The sequence below is a fragment of the Rousettus aegyptiacus genome, unplaced genomic scaffold (genome assembly GCF_014176215.1).
Source record: "Rousettus aegyptiacus isolate mRouAeg1 unplaced genomic scaffold, mRouAeg1.p scaffold_m13_p_17, whole genome shotgun sequence".
In the NCBI taxonomy this organism is placed as follows: domain Eukaryota; kingdom Metazoa; phylum Chordata; class Mammalia; order Chiroptera; family Pteropodidae; genus Rousettus; species Rousettus aegyptiacus.
This window is the reverse complement of record NW_023416292.1, coordinates 15,297,609-15,322,322: the sequence shown is the minus strand read 5'-3', so window position 1 is coordinate 15,322,322 and position 24,714 is coordinate 15,297,609. Positions and strand designations below refer to the sequence as shown.

Sequence of the window (24,714 nt, the reverse complement as noted above, 5' to 3'; positions counted from 1 at the left end):
TTGGGTTGCAGAGTTCATCACATCAGTCTCCTACTTTGCGGTGACCCTAGGTTGTGACCGTCCAGGGATTTCAATTGAAAGCCAAGCAGACCTGTTTGTTTGTTTGTTTGTTTGTTTGTTTGTTTTACCAGCACAAAAGACAGTGGGGATTGATGCTCTGTTGTTGAGAAGTTTTAGGTTTAGCTCCTTAGACTTCTATCTGTGTTGCTTCAGAAGTGGCAAATATAGGGAGGGGGAGACTGTGAGTTTGAAACCTCTTAAGTCTCCACTTTTGCCACCCTAGTCTGTGTAGCTGGTGGAACTGTTAAGAGCAGTTTGACTGTATCTAGTTAAGTTGAAGACATAATCTATGACTTAGTATTTCTACATCTTAGTATATATTCTAGAGAGGCTTTCACATATATACAGGGAAAATTAAAACAACTTAATTTCTGTAGTAGGCAAATAAATGAAACAAAGCATATTTCTGTATGAAAATACAATGCTGCAGGAAAATGAATGTATCAGATATCAGCACTGTATAATAGAGATTTCTGAAATGATGGTAATTTTTTGTATCTGTGTTATCCAGTATAGTAGCTACAAGCCACATATAGTTGTTGAGTACTTAAAATGTGGCTGGTACAACTGAGTAACTGAAATTTGAATTTTGTTTAATTTTAATGACTCTTGATTTAAATAGCTACATGTAGGTAGTAACCACCATTTTGAACAGTACAGCAATAGATTGCCATTCATCAAAAATCATAAAATTGGTTTTTATAGAAAAGCAAGATGCAAAGGAATATGTATAGTATGATAGCATTTTAATTTTAAAAAATCACCAATTAGTAAATATATGTTCTGTGGAATCACTTATGCATCAAAAGCACACAAGTTCACGTAGGAAATTTCTATCCACTACCCAGTACTTCTGGGGAGGAAACAGAAGAAGAGATTGGTAGAATTTAATTTCATCTGTGATGATTGATTTTTAAAAAGAGATTTGAAACAAATATGGGAAACTGTTCAATCTCAGTGGTAGGTGTTTGACTGATTTTTCTGCATATTATGTTTGTAGAACTTCAGAATTTTTTTAGGTAAATGTGCAAAAAATACTCTTTGATCCAACTGGCTACCCCTAGAAAATTACCCTACAGAAATAAAAGCACCAGAGTATAAAGATATATGTACAAAGATGTTTTTTGCAGTTGTATCAATAAGAATTATTTTGACTGGTAGCGATATGGCTATAAGCAATTTGGCCATGGATCTTTGTATAACTGTATTCATGAAAAATAACATTTTATTATGTCTTATTCTTTTTTTTCCTGGAGAAATTCACATAACAAAACAACCACTTTAAAATGAATAATTCACCTATACCATTAACCATTTTAAAGTAAACAAACTTTTAAGAGAGAAGCGAACCTATTCCCCTTGGAATCCCCTTGAAAATGTCTCTCCTAGCCTCAGATCGGGTGAATTTATATATTAATTTGTTCAGAAATTCAGGCCTGAGCTAAGTAGCAGTTTTCAAAATATACATTGTGTTCCTGTGTCAGGGGATGAAAACTATTTTCATAATGATAATGGAATATGAATTTGCCCTTTGCATGTGATGACGTGGTGCAAAAACAATGGTAAGTAAAACTGCTGGTGTCGTAGCACAGATCTGGGCAGTGGCACCAAATTGTTCTAGTAGTCGTCATATTTTTCACTGTCACACACTCACAGCTAAAAATAGCTAGTTTCACTGCAGAGTGCCCTGGTTAGATAGTTAAAATTATTAATTTCACTAAGTGTTGACCTTTGAGTACTTGTTTTCACATTCTGGGGGACAGAAATGGGAAGCCCGCATTAACCATTTTTGCTAGATACCGGAGCACAGTGATCATTCACTCAGGAAGAAGTGTTTATGCTGTTGTTTGAATTCCAAGCTGAACTAGTTGCATTTTTAATGGAATACCATTTTTACTTGAAAGAATTATTCAGAGACAAGATTATTTAAATAGATTTGGGTATTTGGCAGTCATTTTCTCAAAGATGAACTAAGGGTGCTTGTTACTTTAAAAGACGGCAACTCAGTTTTTGTTGCCAATGATAAAATTCAAACTTCAAAGCAAAAATTAGAATTTCAAAAATTTCTATCCACTACCCAGTACAATACTAAAGAATTTTTCTTGTGATGTTAATGAATTTGATTTTTGATACTGTATAATAAAATGTGTCAACATTTGTAAGATCTCATAAGTCATCGAACCAACATTTTCTGAATGACCAATGCATGATGTTTAAAAGATCAAGCCAGACAATAAAGAGGTTCACAGAACTCTAAATACTATTCTTTACACTAAATTTTATTTTACTTTGGAAAATACATTTGTTTTCTTAAAATATATATATAAAATCCCATCAGAGAATGAGGGTGAAAAAAAGGCAAATAATGTCTTAGTTATGAAGACAGTTTGACCCTGAGAGACTCTGAAAGGATCTCGGGGACCCCAAAGGGTGTTTATGAACCATACTGCAAGAACCACTACTCCAGAGAAACTCGCATATGTGCCCAAGGAGACAAAAATATAAGGGTGTTCATTGCAGCATTGTTTGTAATAGTCAACAGCATATTATATAGCCATAGAGGTAATGGATAAATTAAATATATACACCTCCTATATAATTTTGTGCAGCATGTAAGTATAAGTAAACATGGAGGTATATCAAAAGTGATGTCTAGTAAATAAAGCAAGATTGAAAATACCTATGTGTATTATTTATTAAAATTTGAAAACATGTAAACCAGACAGTATGTTATTTTGCAGGTAAGTACAAATATCTGTAGAAGAATTTTAAAAGAACATGCAGGAAAGATATGTGCCTTCAGAGTGGTTACCTCTAAAGAGTTGGGGCAGGGAATGGCAGACTGATTTTATCTGTAATGTTTAATTTCTTTATAAAATTAAAGACTAGGAAGAAATATGACAGACTATTAACAATTGTTAATTTGATATTTTGGAAATTAGATGTTTATTGTGAGCTATTCTGCATTTTCAGTTTCAAAAAATCTCAAACATAATTAAAAGAAATTACAAGTAACACATTATTAATGCCTTTATTATGCTTTTTTTATTGGCAAGAAAATAGGTTAAAATAAATGTATGAAAAAGACAGCCTCTGCTAAATTTTAACAATTATTAACAGTGAAATATATCACCTTTTGCCCACTTACTAATGACTTGTGTGGAGGGAGTTCAGTGTAGTGTAGTCGTAAATGTTTCTGGTGGTGTTTATTTAAGTGGAGACAAATCCCTTTTTAAAGCAGTTTTAAAAACTATTTTAAGGGCCATAAAATGATTCATTCTCTTTGACTTATTTGGCCTACTTTTTGGAATGTCTCCTAAAGAACTAATCTATAGTATGAAACAGTTATAGACATTAAAGCATTATTAGCCATGGTAAAAAAATTATAAAGGGCCTAAGAGATTAGTGATAGAATATTAGTTACATTAACTAGTTTATTTGATATGCAGCTATTAAACAATTAAGTATAGAGACTGAGGAGCATTATGGAAAAATGTGAAGGGTGTATTAAGTTTAAAAAGGGAATAGGAAATCATCAGTCTGTTGTAATTAGAATTATTTAAATGAAAGGATCAAGTCAGATTATTTTAGAGAGGAGTTAAGTGACTCTTTTTTCCTTTTCACTACTTTTAAATTTTTCAGTGTTAGTACTATTATCTTGAAATACTTTATGTTTATTTTTTTGTATGTGATGATTGGATTTTTAAACTATTTAGACTCGCCTTCTCCAAATCTCAATCCCTTTCCTAACTCTTTAAACTTTAGGCAGAAATTAAACGTCTTCAAGAAGCTAACAAGGCAGCTCGGAAGGAAAGACAACTGATTCTTAAACAGCAGGAGGAGATAGAAAGGATCCGACAGACCACCATAAAACTACAGGAGAAGTTAAAGTCTGCAGGGGAGAATAAATTGGTAAATTACATGAAATTATTATTTTTTAAATTTCTGCCTCATGCTGCTTGCTTATACCTAACCTTGCCTCACCTTTTAATATCCTGAGTATGTTCATTCTAGCACTGTGATACAGTAATGAACTAGAATAAATTTTTATATATGTGCCTTTAGGTGTAGCAAGAGTTTTTTTATTTTTGTTTTTTTTTTGACCATGGTATATTCAAGTTTTGAAAGGGACTCATTGCTCATATATTAGTTTAAAAGTTTTCCATTTATAAACTCAGTCGAGACAGAGAGCCTTGTTCTTTCTTATCAACCCAGTTATATTCCTTAGAATTAATGAGAGAGACTACTTTTGCTCTTTATATTATACTTATTTCAGATATCCACTGTTACTATTAATGATACTGGTTCAAAGGAGAAACTGAAAATTTGGATCTATTCTAAGATACTGTAAAGTTTCAGTTAGCTAGTGTTGGAAACCCCAGACTGTACAGCAGTATAGTTAAATAAATCTCTAATATTCTCTACTTTGATTTTTAAATTTTGAAACAATCTTAAGTTTATAGAAAATTTCGAACAGTATAGAGAACTCTTGAGTTGAGAGTATGTTGCTAACAATTAACATTGATACATTACTACCATTTAATCTACAGACCTCATTCAAGTTTCTCCAATTGTCACAATAATGTTCTTTATATCAAAAGGTAAGTTCAAAATCACATATGGCATTTAGTTTTCATGTCTCTTTAGTCACTTTCAGTCTGGAAAAGTTCTTTGATTCTCATAACTTTGACACTTTGGAAGATTAGATGCCATTTATGATGTAGAATGTTCTTCAACTTCGTTCGTCTGATTTTTCCTCATAACTAGATTCAGATTGTGCATCTTTGGCAGGAATGTCAAATAAGTGATGCTGCATTCTTCTCGTTGCGTTTGATCAGGTTTTGGTTTATCCCTTTCCTTATGATGTTGACTTGATCACTTGATTAAGGCGACATCTGCCAGACTTCATTGTAAGGTGATTCTCCTTCCCTTTATAATTAATAAATGCTTTGCATGGAGGTATTGAGACTACATAAATTCCTGTTCTTCATCAAACTTAAATTTCTTCTTTTATTTATGTCAGTACAGACTCTAGATTCTTATTTTACTCAGCATTATAGTCCCTTACTAGCATTATTTGTTTTGATGCCCACTCTGTCCCAAATTGGGCTATCAGGAGCCTCTTCCAGCAGATGTCTGTGTCCTTTTGACATGTCCTCATCAGTCTTTGAGCACTTCCATATTTTTGAAACAAGGTGTTTCAGGGTCATCTTGTACTTTGCCTGCCCAGCCTCAGAATTAGCCCTTTCTCCAAGGAGGAAAGTTACTTAAAAAATCAGGATCTGGTGCTAGGCATGCTCACTGCTGTTTAGGTTTTGCTCCTCCTAAGCAACAGTCTAAGGAATATGTAAGTATATGTTGCTGTAGATACATACATACATTTTACAAGTATATTTATTTTACATGCATATACACACATATTATATCATGAGTTCATACTGACAAAGCAGGGCTTCATACTGATCCTTTCAGTTTTAGTACAGCACCACAAGGTTCATTCTAGTTTTCTCTCTTTTGGAACTTCCTTCTCTAACAGGTATTTGACTAACATTTTCCTTAATATAGTTAATGATTTGATCATTCCTCCTATGTAACCTGTCTTCCATAACCATGCCATCCCCCTCCTCTTATGGGTACCCTTCTCACCCCACCTAGGCTCTGACTCCCTAAGTCAGGCAATATATTCCCCTTCCCTTTGCCCCTTCTCTATACCTTCCTTACCTTCTCGAGACTCTGTTCTCTGGGAATCCCACCTCACTCTGTTTGGCCTTAAGACTTGCTGGGTAGGTCACTCCCACGTGGACATCTCATTGTCCCACCTTGGCTCTGACTCTCCACTTAGGCCACCACCTGCATTAGATGTCCTCAGCCCACTCAGGTTGGGACACCCCATTCTTGGCCCCTTTGTCTTTCTCCACCTTGTTCTGTTTCATCTAAAATTTTAGGACTGAATTATTCCGGAAGGAGAAAGGGAAGGAGAAGAGCTCTGCTTTGTTTGTATTGTTCACAAAATGGAAACTGCCATGATGGTTCCTACCCATCTTTCTGAAAACTTAAGAGAATAATTGACAGTTTATGGGAAAGTCTTACTAAGCCATTAAAGTTTTACTTTTGATCCTTAGAAATAATGTGTTGATAAAACCAGTTGTTTCTAAATGTTTTCATTATAAGCTTTTTAATTTGTGAAAATATTGTTCTCTATAAGAAATACTTAAAGAAAAAAGATGCATCTGTCAGCAGATTAACATAAGTTATGTGTCTCCTCATTTTTTGTGTCTGTACATATATGTTTTATATAGTTATGGTATCTGTAATTTTATATTTCTTTTGAGTGGTTACTAATAGAAGTTTTTTATATTTTTACATTTTAAAAAAATTATTATACTTTGTGATTATATATAAATATATATAAAATATACATAATGTAAAATTTATATTTTAGCCATTTTTAAATGTGTGATATAATTGTGTCCTTTAAGTAATACCTTAATTTCAGCTACTTTACAAATACTGTTTTGAAGATACACTTAATTTTGAAGTGACAGTTTATGATCACTTTGAGATCTTAAATTCCAGTAAAATTTTAACACTTTATTCCCTTCTGTTTGCAGGATTCTCATAGTGATGATGATACTAAAGATAATAAAGCAATCAGTCCTGGTCCAGCCGACTTAGAGACCCGCAGTCCCTCCCCCATTTCAATCTCCAGCAGTGAAACTAGCAGCATTATGCAGAAACTGAAGAAAATGAGAAGTCGCATGGATGAAAAGTAATTCATTTTTATAAATATCCTGTTTACATTGAAAGTAGTAGCAACAAATAATACTTTTAATGTAATTCATTAGATTGATACAACATAGTATTATATGGATTCAGTAGCATTTTAGCAGAACTGTTAAATCGGTCTAGAAGTTGATTAACTATAGATCTTATTTATAAAACAAATTTTCTTGTTTTTAATACAGCCAGTTGTAATACTTAAAAACTAAAGTAGTATTTGCGCATATACCCGTGATGATGTTTTCTTCTTTTATTAAAAGTTATGAGTAAGTGAGAAGTTTGTACCTTCTCTGACATCTGAGGACATGTCTACTGACTTGGGGGCGCAATTAATGGTATATCCTGAGATCTCTCTACAGCTGTCAGGCTTATTCAGTATCAAATAGAAGAGTGAAATTTACTTGTGAGTAGAAGTGGATTGCGCAATTAAAACCAGAAAGACTGAGATTCTCATGGGGCGTTGAATGATTTGGCATTCTACCATTCTTCTAAAACATTTCTGTTATTTTTTTAAAGGCTCTTTTAAAGAAAGCTACTCCTGCTTAGAAGTAGCCCAGTTGTATGGTGGCTTTGACATATACAATGACGTTTATATAAGAGCTTATTCTTTCGGATGTACATTTAATTAAATAACGTTCGTAAATTAGCTGCTTGTTGACCCTTTCTTTGACTTTATAAACCCCTACCTTCTTGAAGTATGGAAGAGAGACCCATTACAAATTTTTGTTGACTGCCATTTTATTTTACGTTAGAAATTTGAATCACAGATTGAACTTTAAAAGTTGTCCCTCAATATCCATTGGCAGTGTACCACATGTCACCAAATTTAACAATGCTCTATAGTCATATGTGGCATCAACCTATGTTTTAGTTTCTTTTTTTAAAATTAGTTAATTTATTTGAATTAGTTTCAAGTATACAGTACATTGGTTAGACATCTATGTAGTTCGTAAAATGGTCCCCCCAGTTGCTCCCTCCCTCCCCTGGCCCTCCACCAAGGCATCGTATTAATGCCAACTGCATTCCCTATGTTGTGCTCCCCATCCCCATGATCATCTATCATCAACTACTGATTTGTACTACGTTCACCCTTTATCCCTTTCTCCCAGCCCTCCAAAACCCTCCCCTCTGTCCATCACCAAATTGTCCGCTATATCTGTGAGTCTGTTTTTAATTAACTTGTTCTTTTTGTTCCTTAGATTCCACATATAAATGAAATCATATGAAATCATATGGTATTTATTTTTCTATGTCTGGCTTATTTCACTCAGCATAATAACCTCTAGGTCTATCTATGATGTTTTAGTTTCTGAACAGTCAAACAGTTGTAAGTCAAATCTGATTTACTATATAGGCGCATTGTTATAGATTGGCATGTCATTGCTTAATTGAAATTACATTTCAGTAACTTAATATTGACATTTTATAACTTAAAAATACCTAAATTGATTATGAAAATAAGTTTTAAAATATAAATACAAATTTAAAAAATAAATAGAAGTAGGTGTAACCAAATATTCACTAATGTGTGAATATTCCTTTTGGATGATTTCCATGGAATAGACTAATTAAGACTTTTTCGAATAGGAATTTATTGAAATTCAGACTAAAGGTGTTTTTTTCTTTTCCTGATAAAATTTTCCAATATCTTGTATAGGCATGCTCTATTGCTCCAGGGGTCTTTGAATTCAAGATAATCTCTCATAAATTTTCATAACTGATTTGACATTTTATATCTGCCTCCAAATGTCTTTGAGTGGTAAATGTTGGAGGAAAGATAGCTTCAGGGGTAATGTCTTCATTGATCCTTTGCTCATCTATATCAGTAAGATCTTCATTGCTGGTGTCTATGAATAATAACCTAATAATTTTAATCACATCTGTAGAAAGAACTGCTAATCATTGTCTGTGAGATTAGTCAATATATGTGGTGCTTATTTCAGATTTGGTTAAAGCTTGACCAGTTCAAGGTGAAATTATTTGTTTTGTTGTTTTCTCAGAATCCAAAATACCAAACACTTAGAAATTTTGTAGTATTGTTCTCCCTTCCTTTATCAACGGTTGCAGTAAAATTTTGAGAAGTCGTCAGAGAGAATGGGCCTTTAAGCATTCAGTGACTTCTTGATTTGTTCTTTGAAGCAATGCAGTTAGTGTTTGGGATGATGTACGGATAGTAGTGGCAAAGAAATTAGTTTAAGGTTTGGGTGATGGTGCTGAAGTTCGAGGATGAACTGGAGTATTTTCCAAAAATTACCAATGCATTATAAAGGAAGGTTATTATTATGCAATAAATTTTGATCTCCAGAACAAAGTAATTTGAAAACTAGTTTTTAAATACCATTTATATCACAAAAAGCTTTAGATTTCTTTTTACAATGTTGGAATGTCAGTTTACTAAATAAATAGTTAATTTTGTAGTCATTTGCTACAGTAGACACCTAATAACAAAATCATTTACGCCTTTGCTACAGGGCACTGTTATTTGTTCTGGAGGAGATGAGGAGGAATCAAACATACATCCTGCCCTCAAAGAGCAGATAGAAAAAAGAGCAGGTATCAGGTTCCTGTAGAGAAGTGTATTTAAATCAGTTGCTAAGAAAGTTCAGAAGAGGAAGAAATTATTGAAAGGAGTGTATCAAGGAAATTTTCATGGATGAGTATTCAGAATTAAACATACTTTTGAATTAGAAAGTAGTTTATTGTGTAAAAAGAAGAAATATACATAGTTATTGTTTCATTTGATCATGCAAGTCAAGGTAGCATGGGAAAAGAAGCCTATAGTCACAAAACTTCTGAAACATTTTTTTAAAATATTTTAAATATTTAAAAATGTTCCCAGTTATGAGCAAATTATAACTTATTTGGCTTTAATCAAAAAGTTTAATGGTAAATATTATATAACATAGTTCTGTCTAAAACTATTTATGGTATTGGTTGATCAGTATTGAAATCTTCACCATTAATCTGAATTTAAAAAGTAAAGGATTTGCAAGGGAAGGCTTTTGATAGTTCATTAAAGACTTTTTAATTAGAGCTTTAAAAAATGTTTTAAATATTGCCTTAAATTAGAAATTGAATTTTCTTAGAGAAGGTTCTAGACTAAGTGTAGTAGCTAAATAACTCCTGATAGTCTATTAATGTATTTGTATTTTCTTTACTTTCTAGATAGGAATAATATACCTGTATTGTTTTATTTATTAAAGTATATTCAAATTATTAGATAATTTTAAGTAATAGATTTTGCCATAGGAAAAAATGCTAGATTGCTATTTAGGTTGGTACTATCCATATTTTCATTTATCTTCCTTTTGAATATCATTAAAAAGTCTTAAGGACTTGAAAGAATCCATTTTAAAATTTAAAGCATATTTCATTTTTACTTAAAACAATATAGTATTAAAGAACCATAGATCCAGAAATAATTTTAAAATGATCTAGGGTATTAGATTTTCGTTTGTTTCATTTAATATCTTTCAGAACCAAATAGTTGTATAACTAAAAGTTTCACTTAAAATTTAGATCTTAATTTTCCTCTTTCAAGTTACAGCATGCTTTTATAATCTGTTGGAGCAGTCTACAGTTATAGTAGCTCAGTGAGGAAAAAAAGAGTTCTCATTTATTTCACATGTTCTAGAAATTTGTTGAGTATTAAATAAAAGTGCAAGGGGGTGCTTGGTTGGAAGAAGGAATCATAAAATGCCGGAATAGGAAGGGAAGTCATCAAGTATAGTCCCTTAGTTTTACGGGAAGAAATTTACAAAATCTCCCACAGAGATTATGTAGCTTGTCCCAAGTCACACACATAGCATAATGTCACCACTAGAACTAAAACCCTGCCCTCTGGACTTCAGTTAGCTAAAACATTTGAGGTGAATTGTTGTATCTGCTTTCAGTCTCAGATTTTTCAAAAAACTGCATTGATGACTTAAAGTTGTCTAAGTGGAAACTGACCCTTCGAAATAGTATGTATTGAAACGGGAAAGTGCCCATTGGCTGATTGCTGGGGTTGAATAGCTGCATAGCCTAAGTTTAGAGTGTGAAAGTGTGACTTTACAAATGAATTAACTATACATGAATTTCTTAAAATTAAACATTATAGGAACATAACAATTTCCATACTAAATTCAGTTTGTTGCATATCTAATCCTAGTCCAGTGTTCTGATACCATCAGAGGCCTTGTTGGGGGTACGCCTTGACACCAACCATAAAGTATATTGGTAGTGTTTTCTGTTAGTAGGCATTTATAGCTCCAGCATTCACAAATTTTATTTCTTACTTGTGCAGCATCTTGAGAGAGTGCTAGCTCTAGTGTGAAGTACTGTTTTTTTAAATCTCACCTTTATTTTATTCAACTTTTAAAGGATGCTATTTCTAGAATGTACATGTAATAAATAAGGAACATATGTTCTGGGAAGAAGTTCTAATTTTAAGTTAAACTTTTCTTAAACTCTTTTCTTGTTCTGTTAGCCATTTCTTTTGTTGTTCATTTCTAACCGAGAGCTTTTGAACATGCTTAATCTTAATAAATGAAAAATAAAATATTAGTACTTGTTCTAGTGGAGAAATTATCCTCTTTATTGAGTAGGACAAAAAAAATCTAAATGTATTTTTTTACAGTTTATTTCGTATTCTCCAATATTGTTCTACTTTTTGTACTAGGTCATGCATGCATTTAGCAGTTATACACTTAAGAGGGTGGGTGATATTTGAATGTTATGAATAGATTTTTTTGGACCTTTTGTCAAGTACATTTGTTTTTGCATAATATTTTGATAATTGGCATCAAAATAACTATTATCCATTCATGAAGAATGGCAAGGAAGATTTGAAATTTGGCAAAATTTTTTTCTTTTAAACTTAGGTGCAGAAAATCAAGGCAGTCCAGATGTGTGTGTGTTTGTGTGTGTAAATGAAGGGGAGGTGAAATATTTAATTGTATGGGAAACAGACATTGAGTCGTCTGTTATTTAAAAATATACATGCAGGCAAGATTCTGCTTTTAAAAATCCAAATGAGTGGCTGGATTTATACCTAGATTTTCTCACTTCTGTGACATACTAATACTGTTCCTTGCCCTTCCAAGGCAATAAATGTTGCCTTGATCTACAAGTTGTTGTGTGCATGTGAACAGGAGCATGCTCTGTCAAAGAGAATTAACCTTCCAAACTATTACCAGACTTATTTATCCTCTCATATATATGTGTTATGGTCTATTTACTGTTTAAAAAGAAGAGAACTAGTGGAGTTTTGCTACTTTTATAACTTTAACATATGTAATTTTCTTTCCTTTAACCTTATGATAGAGCTGCCCACAGCATGCTTTTTTTTTTTTTTTTTAACTGCTGGCAATATTTACTGGGATTAGCTTAGTTTATTCTTAATTATGTGTCCTAATATTGTGTTGGATGGGTATTGTATTTCTACATTATTATTTAAGTGGGCCTTTGTTAAATATAAAGCAAGGTATCTCTACTAGGTCCTGTTAGCAGTAAATTTTATGTTGTATGGATAAGGTATTTTTACTATAAATAGATTTTCTAAATTCCTTTTAAGCTAGATCATGATGGTATGGTTAAGTAAAGTAAATGCAGTGCTTTTTTATTTAATTTCAAGCTTAAAATATATGAAAAGGTACAGATATAAAAATCATTTGCTCTGGATTACATACAAATGTAGAATTGCTGTAGTAAATTTGCCTGGAAGTATAGATGGTGATTAGCAACATGTGAAAAAAATAGCCTGTTTATTCAAAAATCATTGGTAAAAGCTATAAAAGTACATGTTGTATATGTCACACAGAATGTAACACTTGCTTTATCTTAGTAGCTTACAATGTTATCCAGGAAACACTAGAAGTTCTTCACTCGGCTCTTATGCTTTCCCTTTCTCATTCTTTCTGCCTCTTGATCTCTTGGTTTTAAAATCTTGCTCCTTATTTTGTAGACACTGCTCTCCTGTTCACTACTTCTTCTCTGTCTTTACGTCTCATCACTGGGCCTCTCTCAGTGTCTGTTTTCCCAACCTTCATCCCAAATTCCAGCTGTATATCTACAACCAGTTGGTCAGGTAACTTTGCACCTTTTTCAGTGCACTCTTTGATAGAGCATGCTCTGTTCTTTTTGATTGTTTTGTTGCTTTTTTTTTTCTTTTTTTTTTTCCCTAACAGCCTAGAGGCCTCTCGTCAAATGTCCCATATATATATATATATACACACACACACATACACACACACACACATACATACATGCACACACACGCACACACCTTTTTGTTTCTACATTAATTTGACATGCTGATTGTTCAACAAGTGGAGTAACAGCTCTTATGCATTTTTGTTTGTTAGATGCGTGGGTGCATTTTTGTTGATTAGCTGCCACTATAGACCTAATCCCAGTAATGTGAGCAGCCACCTTTTATTTAGCGTGGCATCTACATTTGAGGAGAGTTTAGGTAGTACCTTTTAACTACTCAGATAATTTTTCATAAATCAGTAATTTCTCCTAACCCTTTGGAGCTAAGCTATATTGGGCTATTTAATTTTAAAGGTCAAGTTAAATTGAGAAGTTTGAGGCATTTGGCGCACCCTTTTACTCCAGTAAATAAAGTTATGTTTATATGGATAAGGCATCTGACTGGTGCTCCGTGTTCTCCATGGAAAACAGATTATATCACCTGCCATTGTGTCTCTTAGGTAACTCATTATACCTGTAGCAAAACAAGACTGAATCTGAAAATGAAAGTCAAATTGGGACATGAACATGTTTTCGTTTGCTTGCTTGTTTGGGGGCTTTAGGGTTTGTTTTTTGTTGTTTTGGTCTTTGTTGTTTTGGGTTTGTGTGTTTTTTTGGTCTGAGCCTTCGGAACAAATTCCTTTTATTTTCTGTTATAAAGAAGAATCACCTATGAAAAATGAATATGTAACTTAAGAGTTATCGGTTATGATTGTCCAGATGTTCTGAAGAATTTTCTTTCCTGAATTTACTTCTCTTTTTCCTTTGCTACTCTTAAAATTCCAAGTAAAAGAAATTTTCTCATTTTCTGAATAAGCTGACTCATTAAAACTTTTATTATCACAAACTTTTTTTCGGAGGAGTAGTATGTCCTTTTTTACACAGCCTGTTGATAAGGTAATGAGTGACAGCTCTCTCAGAGAGAGTCCTGCCTATGGATTTGTCCTCTCACTGTTCTTCCTGGTGTGACCATAGGTTTCTGACAAAGCGGGAGCAAAAACTAATGCAACGGCGACAGCATGCAGAAGAGCTGCTAGAGTGGAAGCGACGTTTAGATGCAGAGGAAGCAGAAATTCGTCAGATGGAAAAACAAGCTTTGGCTGCCTGGGACAAAGAATTAATAAAGCCTAAAACTCCTAAGAAAGAACTGGAGGACCAGAGAACAGAACAGAAAGGTAATAAATAGTAACTCTGTTCAGACTACAAACTAAAGCCAAACATAGTGAAAGATTTCCTTTATTACCTTTAAAAATGTGAATGATTAAAGGTGAAGGATGTGGTACATCCACAAATTTTTGTAGAAATCGGAAAGTTAAGAGACTATCGTGAATAACTTTATGCTAATATATTTGAAAACTTAGAAAAAAAAACAGACAAAATTCCATGACATGGAAATGGGTTATTCTGTGACCAAATGGAGTTTAACACATATTTAAAAATTGATAATGTAGTAAATTACTAAATTAAAGAAGACAAATTACATAACATCTCAATGGGTTCAGAAAAGGCACTTGATAAAATCTAAAAAGCATTTGTAATAAATAAATCTCAGATTAAAGTAGCAGTGGCTTAAAAAAAATTATTCTCTCACTTCTAGAGACCAGAAGTACAAAGTCAAGGTGTCGGCAGGACTGTTGGTTGCAGGATTCAATTCTTTCCTTCCTTCTTCCGGCTTCTGGGGTCTTTGCTATAGGCATTTCTTGTTTCTGCATAACTCTAATCTCACGTAGTCTTCTCCTTCATGTCTGTCTTCTCCTCATTCGTCTCTTAAGGAAACTCGTCGTTGGATTTAGGGCTTACCCGCATAATCTAGATGACCTTATCATGAGATCCTTACCTTAATTACATCTGCAAAGACCTTTTTTCCAGATAAGTTTACATTCACAGGTTCTGGGTGTTAAGACATGAGACACCTTTGGGGAGGCCATCATTCAAGCCATGTACAGTCCTCATCAAACCTGCTGGTCTGTAGGTGGAACAAAGAACTTTGTTCCCACTTCTGGATATATACTAAAAGGATTGAAAGCAAGTTCTCTAAGAGATATTTGTATACCCATATTTATAGTAGCGTTATTCACAGTAGCCAGAAAATGAAAGCAACCCAAGTGTCTGTCAACAGATGAATGGATTAATAAAATGTGATACGTACACACAATGGACTATAATTCAGCTTTAAAAAGGAAAGAAATTCTGACACATGCTACAACATGGATGAGTCTTGAAGACATTATACTAAGTAAAATAAACCAGTATATGTTGAGTGTAAAGCAGAAAGGTAGAAGATTCTTCCATTGCCTACTATGTAAAAATTGAATCATTTTCTAAACCATTTTAAATTTAACCCACATTCTGTCTTGGAATAGGTGAATATCCTTGAGGATTTTTAGAATTTATTCATTCAACCATTCTGATCATGCTACACTTATGCAATATAGAAATATACCTTTTTAAATTTTTAATTAAAGTGCCTTTTTGAATGTCAGGTCATCCTTGTTTATTACTAAAGTTAAAACATTCTTTGGGGGGGGGGTAGGTATTTCTTATGTTAAATAAAGTTATGTTACAGATTTCAGGCCCAGAATTTTAAGTGATGTTTAGAATTGAGTATATCAAACGTTAGTAGTACCAAAGTGTAATATAACCTGATTTTTGTGGGATATTATACTTGTAGAGACAAAGAAGGAAAACAGCGGATTATACAAGCATAATGTCAAGAATTTTCTGTTTAATGTCAAGCATATTTCTGTTTTCTTAGAAAGATCAGAGACCACAATGGACAGAGGCAAAAGAGATGCTATATTCTGAAAGTCCCAAATAAAGTTTATGGTGTATTTCCGTTGATACACACAGCTCTATTTCATTCATTTTTATTGCTATGTAGCATTTCATTGTATTAAAATACCACAATTTATTCATTTTACTCTCAGTAGACATTTTCATTTCCTTCAGTTTTTAACTATTATAACAATTCTGCTATGACTGTGTATGTGTCTCCTGCACATATACAAGATTTCTCTAGAATTTATACCTAGAAGTGGAGTTGCTAGATCGTAGAATGTTTTTATATTTTTCAAATTCTGCCAAATTGTTTTTCCAAAGCAGTCGAACCAGTTTCTATTCCTAAACAAATATGTAAGTTGTGATTGCTCTACGTCTACACAAACAGTTAGGTCATCTGTCAAACTGTTGATTATATGTTATAGATTTCTAAGCATCAGCCAGAATTCTTAGACTGAAATTCTTAGACTGACAGACTTTATAGTAAATGTGGTCCATTAAAGTGATGGTATTAAAAAATTACATCTAAATGCAGCTAGTGAAATCATGCTAGTTTCATAACAGTCATACATTTCCCGTGACCAAGATTGTATACTTTTTCTTGTTTTTACCCTCTCTTTCCAGAAATGGCGAGTGAAGCTGAATCTCCAGTACCTTCCTTCTCTCATCTACCCAGTGAAAGCTCTATTCCAGAAGAATTGGGCAGCCCTGCTGTTGAGTATGTACCATCCGCGTCTGTGGTTCAGGAGCAGCCGGGGAGTCCAGATCGCAGTATACTCCTTACCGAAGACATGGTGTTTTCACAAGAACTGGAATCTTCTACTTCTCCTAGTAAACACGTAAGTTAATGTATATTTGCATCTTAAAACTTTAGAAAAAGCCTGTCTAAAAAGTATATTATTAACAGTAATAGTCCTGCTGTTAGTGACAGCATCGACTGTCACCCATAGCTGTTAACATATAGTATATGACATTTGAAAGAAATAAAGCTTTTCATTGACTCCTAAAGATTTATAAACATATGATTTTTAGCTTTAGCAGAAGTTATAAAATTACATGCTATTAGGACTACTAATTTTAAGGGGGTGAGAACTTCTAAAGTCTTTGATAAAGATATGTGGAAACATAAGTTTTTATTAAAATCTTGTTTTGTCATATAATAGAAACAAAAAGAGCTTAAAACGTCAGCGTGCCTTTTCTATAAATTAATAACCAGAATAAAAGTACGGTTTCATCTCTTTAAGGAAGATCTGAAATGCTTATGAATTCTAAATTAATGATCACTATTAAAATGAGATTGTTTTTCACATTGTTCTTAATTCTATACTTCATAAATAAAACGTGTTTGGTAAATTTAAGCTAGAAAGAACTATTTTTTACCTTAATTTTATAAAGTATGTAAAGGAATTAATGTAACAATGTCAAATATTCAGTAAACACATTGGTAAGTCTCTCTGTATTTAAAAAAGTATCCACCTAAGTTCAGAATGGAATATCTTTGTTTTAAAGTCTTTATTTTTATTGTGGATGTGAAGAATTGCGTTTTTCTATTGGAAAATCAGTCATATTCTTGTGGGTCGTAGCACCTGAAAAATTTGGAGGAAAAACATTTTTTATTCAGTGAAGAGACTATTATTCCATGATATGTTGCAAAATATTTCAGTACTTTATGCACATACTTGAAAACAGAGTTTTTATATTATAAAAAGCTTCTAATTGTCATGTTAGTGATTTCTTGGTTCTTATGTGATAATAGGCTTGTTGTATAGATGATTTAGTTGTAACATAAATCCTACCTTCCAATAATTTACAACTAAACTGTGCCTGTTGACATGATCTTATTATTTTAGTACTTCCTAAAAACTGATTAGATTCTACCTAACATCATTATTAATGAGTGTGTCTTTAAGTAACTTTTATAAGAAGAAGTAATATTGAGTGCTTACTTGCTAGGTGCCAGTTAGTATGCTACATACCTTATGTCTGTTATCCTCACAGTAATTCTGCAGATACCTTTTAAGCCCCGCTCTGAATCTTAGCGAGCTAGGGAACTTGCCCAAAATCACAGGGATAGGAAGTGATGATAGCTCGGAGTCAGATCAGGCATTTTCACTTCCACCGGATGTCAGAGTAGAAATTACATCCTGTGTGATAATCTCTTGTGCTCAGCCTTCTTATGCTCTCTTTTCTTTCCTTCCCCCTTTCCTCTTGTCCTTCTGTAAAAATAATACATATTTAGTATTTATTAAAAAAATTTTTTTCATCATCATTATAAACCACTTTTAAAAAAAATTTTAATTAAATTTACTGGGGTAACTGGTTAACACAATTATGTAATTTTCAGATGTACATTATAGTTTGACATCTGTATATTCTATTGTGTGTTTACCACCCAAGTCCAGTTTCCTTCAGCTGCCATATATATGATCCCCTTTACCCATTTCACCCTTCCCCTAAACCCTATATTTGACCCACTTTATCCTGTCTACCTCCCCCACCGCACTAGTAACCACTAGTCTATACTCCATGTCCATGAGTCTTTGTTTGTCCTGCTTATTTGTTGCTTTTAGGTTTATATCCCACATATAAGTGATACCATGTGCTTTTCAACTTTTTCTATCTGGCTTATTTCACTAAGCATGATTATCTCAAGGTCTGTCCATGTTGTTGCAAGTGGCAGTATTTCATCTCTTCTTATGAATGAGTAATATTCCATTGTATATATGTACCACAGCTTCTTGAGCCAATCATCTATCATAGGATACTTCAGTTGCTTCCGTGTCCTGGCCACTGTGAATAATGCTGCTATGAACATCGGTGTGCAGATCTTCTTGGATATGGGTTTTCACATCTTTGGGGCAAATACCCAGTAGAGGAATTGCTAGATCATATATGGTAGATCAATTCTTAGTTTTTTGAGGAACCTACCAGCAGTGTATAAGGGTTCCTTTTTCTCTGCATCCTCTCCAACATTTGTTATTACTTGTCCTGTTGATTTTATTGAGATGTAATTGACATATAACACTATAAGTTTAAGATGTACAGCATAAAATGACTTGACACACATATATTTTGAAGTGATTACCACCTCACTTAGTTAACATCCATCACCTCATACAGGCAAAAAGTTTTTTTTCCTTGTGATTAGAATCTACAGTCTTAGCATCTTCCAAATATGGCACACAGCAGGCTCAGCTCTGTGGTACGTTACAGCCCCAGTGTTTTCCTTGTGACTGGAGGTTTGTGCCTATGACCACCTTCACCCAGTTCTCCTATTCCCCATCCCCCACCTCTGGGAACCACAAATACGATCTCTTTTTTTATGAGTTTGGTTTCTTTTAAATTCCACATAAAAGTGAGATCATACAGTATTTGTCTTTCTCTCTCTGTTTCACCTAGCATAATGCCCTCAAGGTTTATCCATTTGTCACAAATGATATGCCACATTTTCTTTATTCATTCATCTGTTGATGGGGAACTGCTGTATGATCTAGCATTCCCACTTCTGGGTACATATCCGAAGGAAACAAAATCACTATGTTGAAGAGATTTCTTCACCCCCAATTTAGTATTTTTTAAATTGAAAAGAATAAGGGGATAAATATCACTTATACATTAGCCACTCCTACTTTATTATAAACATTCTTAAATCATGTTTTTATGTATTTTTCCATACCTTTCAAAAATTGAGCTCTTATCCTTTGTATAATTTGTAAACTTTTTTTTAGACAAGGCAACCCTTGTTGACCTCACAGATTGCAAGGACCTTGTCAGCTTAAAATCTCTAATTTTTTATTTTTAATGCCTTCCTTGGTGGTCTCCCATCCACGTACTGACCAGGCCCGACCCTGCTTAGCTTCCAAGATCAGATGGGATCGGGCTTGTGTAAACTATTATGTGAGAGTTATTTAAAATTCCTTGTATATATTGTCTTTAATTGGTTAGTATCTCAAGTTTTAAATAGAATTCACAACTCTATCACAGAACAGTTCTCATTTGGTTTTCTGTTTGAACAGTCACCTCCCAAAAGCTGCACATCTGTGTCGAAGCAGGAGTCTAGCAAAGGAAGTCATAGGACTGGAGGACAGTGTCGTCTACTTGTCAAGTCCCATCAACACTGTTATAGCTGGTCAGATGAGTCATTATCTATGACCCAGTCGGGTAAGACTAATGAGTTTTTTTTACTTTGTACTATATTTGAATTTCTCTTTAATGAGGTTTGTCTAACCATATGCAAGCATGATGTTATCCTCTGTTGCATTGTTAAGCCGTTTTTCTTACCAAGATTAAATTGCATAATTCTTTGCTTTTCATTGATAACTGATTATATCCCTGATTATACAAAATATGACCAACGGTTATATACTCTGGTATTAATGGGCAGACATTTATTCATCAGGCATTTGTAGAATTTTTTTCTGCGTCAGGCACTGCTTATGTGTTCCCATAGAGCCGTGTGCTTCAACTTGTTATACCAGATAGCACATAAATGGTAACCAAACTTGAGCCAGCAGGCCTCCCCTACTAGAACATAGAGACTTTTGGAAAGCAGACTCTATGTTTTGTTAACAGTTGCAGCAGCAGAACCTAGTAGGTACTCTGCATTGCATATGGTTAGTATTTATTAAATATTTCTTGAATGAATTAGCGATGACCATGAGGAGAAACGAGAGGTGGTAGAGCAGGATGGCATAAGTCCCAGAGGAAGAAAAGTAGAGAGTTGACTGCAAATAGCAATGGGGAGCATTGTCCATTTTCTCCTCCTCTCCATCCTACTGTCGATCTCTGTAATATATAGATTATGAAAGAATGAACAGCCTCCGCTCTGAAAGACTTCAGGGAGTTAGTTGATCTTGGGAAGCTTTTGTAGATAGACATGCTCAGTTTATGTAGGATTCTGAAGAACAATGCCGCAGTGAGTGTGTGCCGTTTAAGCTCATTTTTAGTTTTCTTTTGAGAGTAGGCATTTAGTAAAGGAAAAGCAAAGAATTCTTTTTTTAAACTTTGATCCTATTTTATACCCTCTTTATTTTCAGTGTTTCAAACAATAGTAAATCATTAGGTTTTCCCCAAACCCACATTTATAGATCACCCTTATTTTTTTAATAACTGAATAATATCTTAAAGAGTAGAAATACTGTAGTTTATTTAACCATGTCTCTAGTGGTACTCATTTAGATATTCTCAGAATTTTGAAAATTGCAAATAATGCTGTAATAAACATCTTCATATACTTGTTGAATATTTCAGTAGGAATAAATACTTTGAAATGGAATGACTGGGTCAAGCCAGTTGAAGAATGTTATCTATCATATTTATCTCTTGCAAGTTATTAATATTGTTTTATATTTGCTTTCATATGCTCTGGTGAAAAGTTATTGCCAGTGGAGTAATATGTCAGTAGACATACACTTAATACTTGGAAACATGGATTCTTATCTCGGCTCTGTTTCTCACTAGGGACTTTCTTCAAGTTTCTCTCCCATATTGGATAATATTTTCCATCTGTAACAGTGGAATAATATCTTAACCATCCTTGCATGAGTTACACCCAAGGATTAATTATAATGTTTATAAGATGCTATTTTATCAGTAAAGACAAATTTAAGTAAGAATCGTTTTAGAATAATAGCTCTGAGATTTCTAAACTATAAATGCCATCTACCTATTCATGATGACATCATTACATGTAGTATTTATGGAAGTGGTAAATTTCAATCTCATGGGAATATATAATACCTTTCTTACTAAAATGATAGTTTATCAACCAAATTAATATAGTCAGCGTCTGTCAAATAATCAGAAACTTAATTTTTGATTGTTATTCTATCCATCAGGTTATTCTGTCTTGACACGTTTCAGTAAACTGAAGTATTATTTACCTGCTACCTCCCCTCTCCCCAGCTCTAAGTACAACCTGTAGGAGAGAATTCCATAAATACAAAATGTTCATCTACAGAGTTACTTGGGTAAAAAACAATTTCTAGAGATTCCCTTAGATGTTACTGATGGAAACACTTTTTAGTAATACTTGATTTGGGCAGATGTATAATGTATTCCCATTCACTCTCATAGATTTATTTAGTCCCTAATTACCTTTCATTTGTGCGCTTTTGGTTTCTTTAGTATTTAAAAATGTAAACATTTCCCAAGGTCTTTCATCTAAAATCTCCAAGTTTCTCATCAACTACTATTAAATCTTCACAACCATAAATAATAAAGATATTTTTATTAGAAAAATCACTGCTGGCATATGTATGCAATTTCTACAATACATTAATTTTAAATATAATCTTTTTTGGCAAAATTGAAATTATATCTGTGGGAGTGTATTCTATAGAATTTTATCAAAGTAACTTCTCAAGTTTTGGATGCACATAATGCTTATCAAGCTAAAATAATACAATTTTAGAATATGAAAAGTATGGGTTTATAGTTCATTTTAGAATTATAATTTTTAGCTCATCCTGTAATTCTCCCCCCAATTATTGTGCTGTGGAACAATATCTTAACCATCCTTGCATTAGTTACACCCAAGGATTAATGATAATATTTATAAAATACTATTTTATTGCTAAGACATATTTAAGTAAAAATAGTTTTAGAAAAATAGCTCTGAGATTTCCCAACACTATAACACTTACCACTAAGGGTTCAGAACTTTTTAACTCAGAAACCAATTATTTTCTTCAGAAATTAAAAGAAAGCACGAGAGAGAGGGGTATTCAGGAGCTCCCCCACCACCACCACCACCTTTTTTAGTTTTAAACTAAGAAAATGCATTACCTACAATATTGCTACATAAAAATGTTCGTTTTATGTGAGTATTAATACTACCACCATTTATTGAGCTTTTGTAGTCATCCAGGTGCTGTACTATATGCTTTATTACACAGCTTATTTTATCCTCACACCAATTCTAGAAATCAGTAATGGTCAAACACTGTACCAGTTACCAGCAGTAGATCCAAAGTTGAAAATGGCCTTTTATTATTACTTCATTTTATGAGTGTTGATCATAAGTAGTGAGCTTTGTCCATGCTAAGGGGCTCAGTATGATGCCATTATTGGTATAAAATGGGCATAATATCCCTTGTTATCTTATATCAGTGACATAGAAATGACAGGAACTTAGATTTCATTATTTCTAATCCAGATATTTGGATTACATGGAAGAGAAAAAGACTCTGCTCTTTTTGCATTTAAGTAAATTTGTAACTCGTTCTTAGGCAATTTAATCTGGAGTACCTGAAAGACAGCCTGGTTATTTATGTGTAATGTAGTGTATATCTGAGTCTTCAGATTTGTGTATATAATATTTCTATTGTAAGGCTATTAAATATCTTACTGAACTTTAGTGTTTGGAAATGACACTGTGTGATTCAAGGGGGAAGTATAAGGAATAGTAATTTTTATTTTATGTAATTTCCATGCATAGAGAAATAAACAGTATCTTTAAATATCTTCATTGCATGCGTGTGTGACACAATGAAATGCCTTTTTCATAACTTTGACATGACTGGATATCTACTTTGTGTAGGTGCACATATGTTCATGAACTGTTGGAAAGAAAATAAAACTTAACAAGCTTCATTTCAGTTATTTAAAATATTTTAAGAGCTTTCAGAGAAAGGTTACAGCAGAGTATATTTCTTTGTAATTTCTCTCTCCTTTTATGTGGTATTAAGACATCAGCTGATGGTCCACAATTGGTTCAAAATGATAAAATTCCAGTTTCATTTTAATAGGACTTAAAAATCTATTAAATTATTTATTAACAACAAAGGAGAACTAAATATGATTATCTTATTACTAGGAAGTAATTCCTTACAGAATGTCCAGATTTCACTAACCTAAAAGTTTGCCACTTCTAGCTGTTTATCTAACTAAGACAAGGTACCTTGAGATTTATTTGCAATTTCAAATAGTACTCTTAGAAAGTGAAAATAAATAGGAGGACTACCCCACCAAAAAAAAAAAAAAAAAAAAAAATTAGGGGAAATGAATGACACAAATCACAAATAAATATTTTTTCAGACACTTAAATTTCTTAATTTTAAATGTTAGACTGACTTTATAAAAATGGAGTATTACCTCATTGCTTTTCATTAATAGTTGTTGAGTTAACTTTATTCTTAAATGCAAAGATTTTGCATCTCTTTCAGAAACTACTTCGGACCAGAGTGATATCGAAGGTAGGATCAGAGCTTTGAAGGATGAGCTACGAAAAAGGAAATCCGTCGTGGACCAGCTGAAGAAGGAACAGAAAAAAAGGCAGAAGGAAAGACTGAAAGCCCAGGAAGCCAGTCTGATCAAACAGTTAGAGGTTAGATAGACGTGGGCGGGAAGGGGTTTAATGTCAAGGCTAATGTAGATGTGAAGCCTCAAATGTTTTTAATGTTGTTAATAAAGTAATGAATTAGGATTTTTCAGTATTAGTTTGGTATCACATTTTATCTTAACTCTTAAAAATAAAATCTGAGACTATCTAAACAAACCCTTAGTAAATATTATAATAAGTGTTGAAGTAAATATGAAAATAAAGCTTTTTTTCTAAATAAGAAAGGTTAAGCCTATGAAAGAAAAATTGATATTTATTTATACCTCATAAGCCAAGAACCATTAGATAAAAATTTCTAGCTCCTGAAATTATTACTGCCTCTTATAAAGAATTTTTTTATTTTTAGCAGAATGTTTCATGCCACACAACTTATTGTATGACTCTTTGTACTCTTCGGATGGCCTCTGAATGAGTACTTTAAACTTAATTTTTCTCTCAAGATCTAGCAACCTTCCCTGATTCTACCAGGCTGGAAACCTGGTTTTGATAGATTCCTCATTCTGTTTTCTCCTTCCATTCAGTCA

General features: G+C 33.1%; 1 protein-coding gene across 6 annotated transcripts in view; it reads left to right on the top strand.

Annotated features, from left to right (window-relative positions):
• The window catches only part of CEP350 (centrosomal protein 350), a 116,477-nt gene that overhangs the window by 72,604 nt on the left and 19,159 nt on the right, over window positions 1-24,714 (top strand). For 5 of the 6 annotated variants that reach the window (XM_036234556.1, XM_036234555.1, XM_036234557.1 and 2 more), the window contains 7 exons: window positions 3,826-3,972; window positions 6,672-6,829; window positions 12,785-12,907; window positions 14,047-14,246; window positions 16,474-16,688; window positions 19,866-20,010; window positions 24,015-24,175. In XM_036234556.1, coding sequence (XP_036090449.1) covers window positions 3,826-3,972; window positions 6,672-6,829; window positions 12,785-12,907; window positions 14,047-14,246; window positions 16,474-16,688; window positions 19,866-20,010; window positions 24,015-24,175 — 1,149 coding nt within the window. The remainder of the gene's footprint in view (window positions 1-3,825; window positions 3,973-6,671; window positions 6,830-12,784; window positions 12,908-14,046; window positions 14,247-16,473; window positions 16,689-19,865; window positions 20,011-24,014; window positions 24,176-24,714) is intronic. The other variant, XM_016141162.2, reaches the window with a different exon arrangement.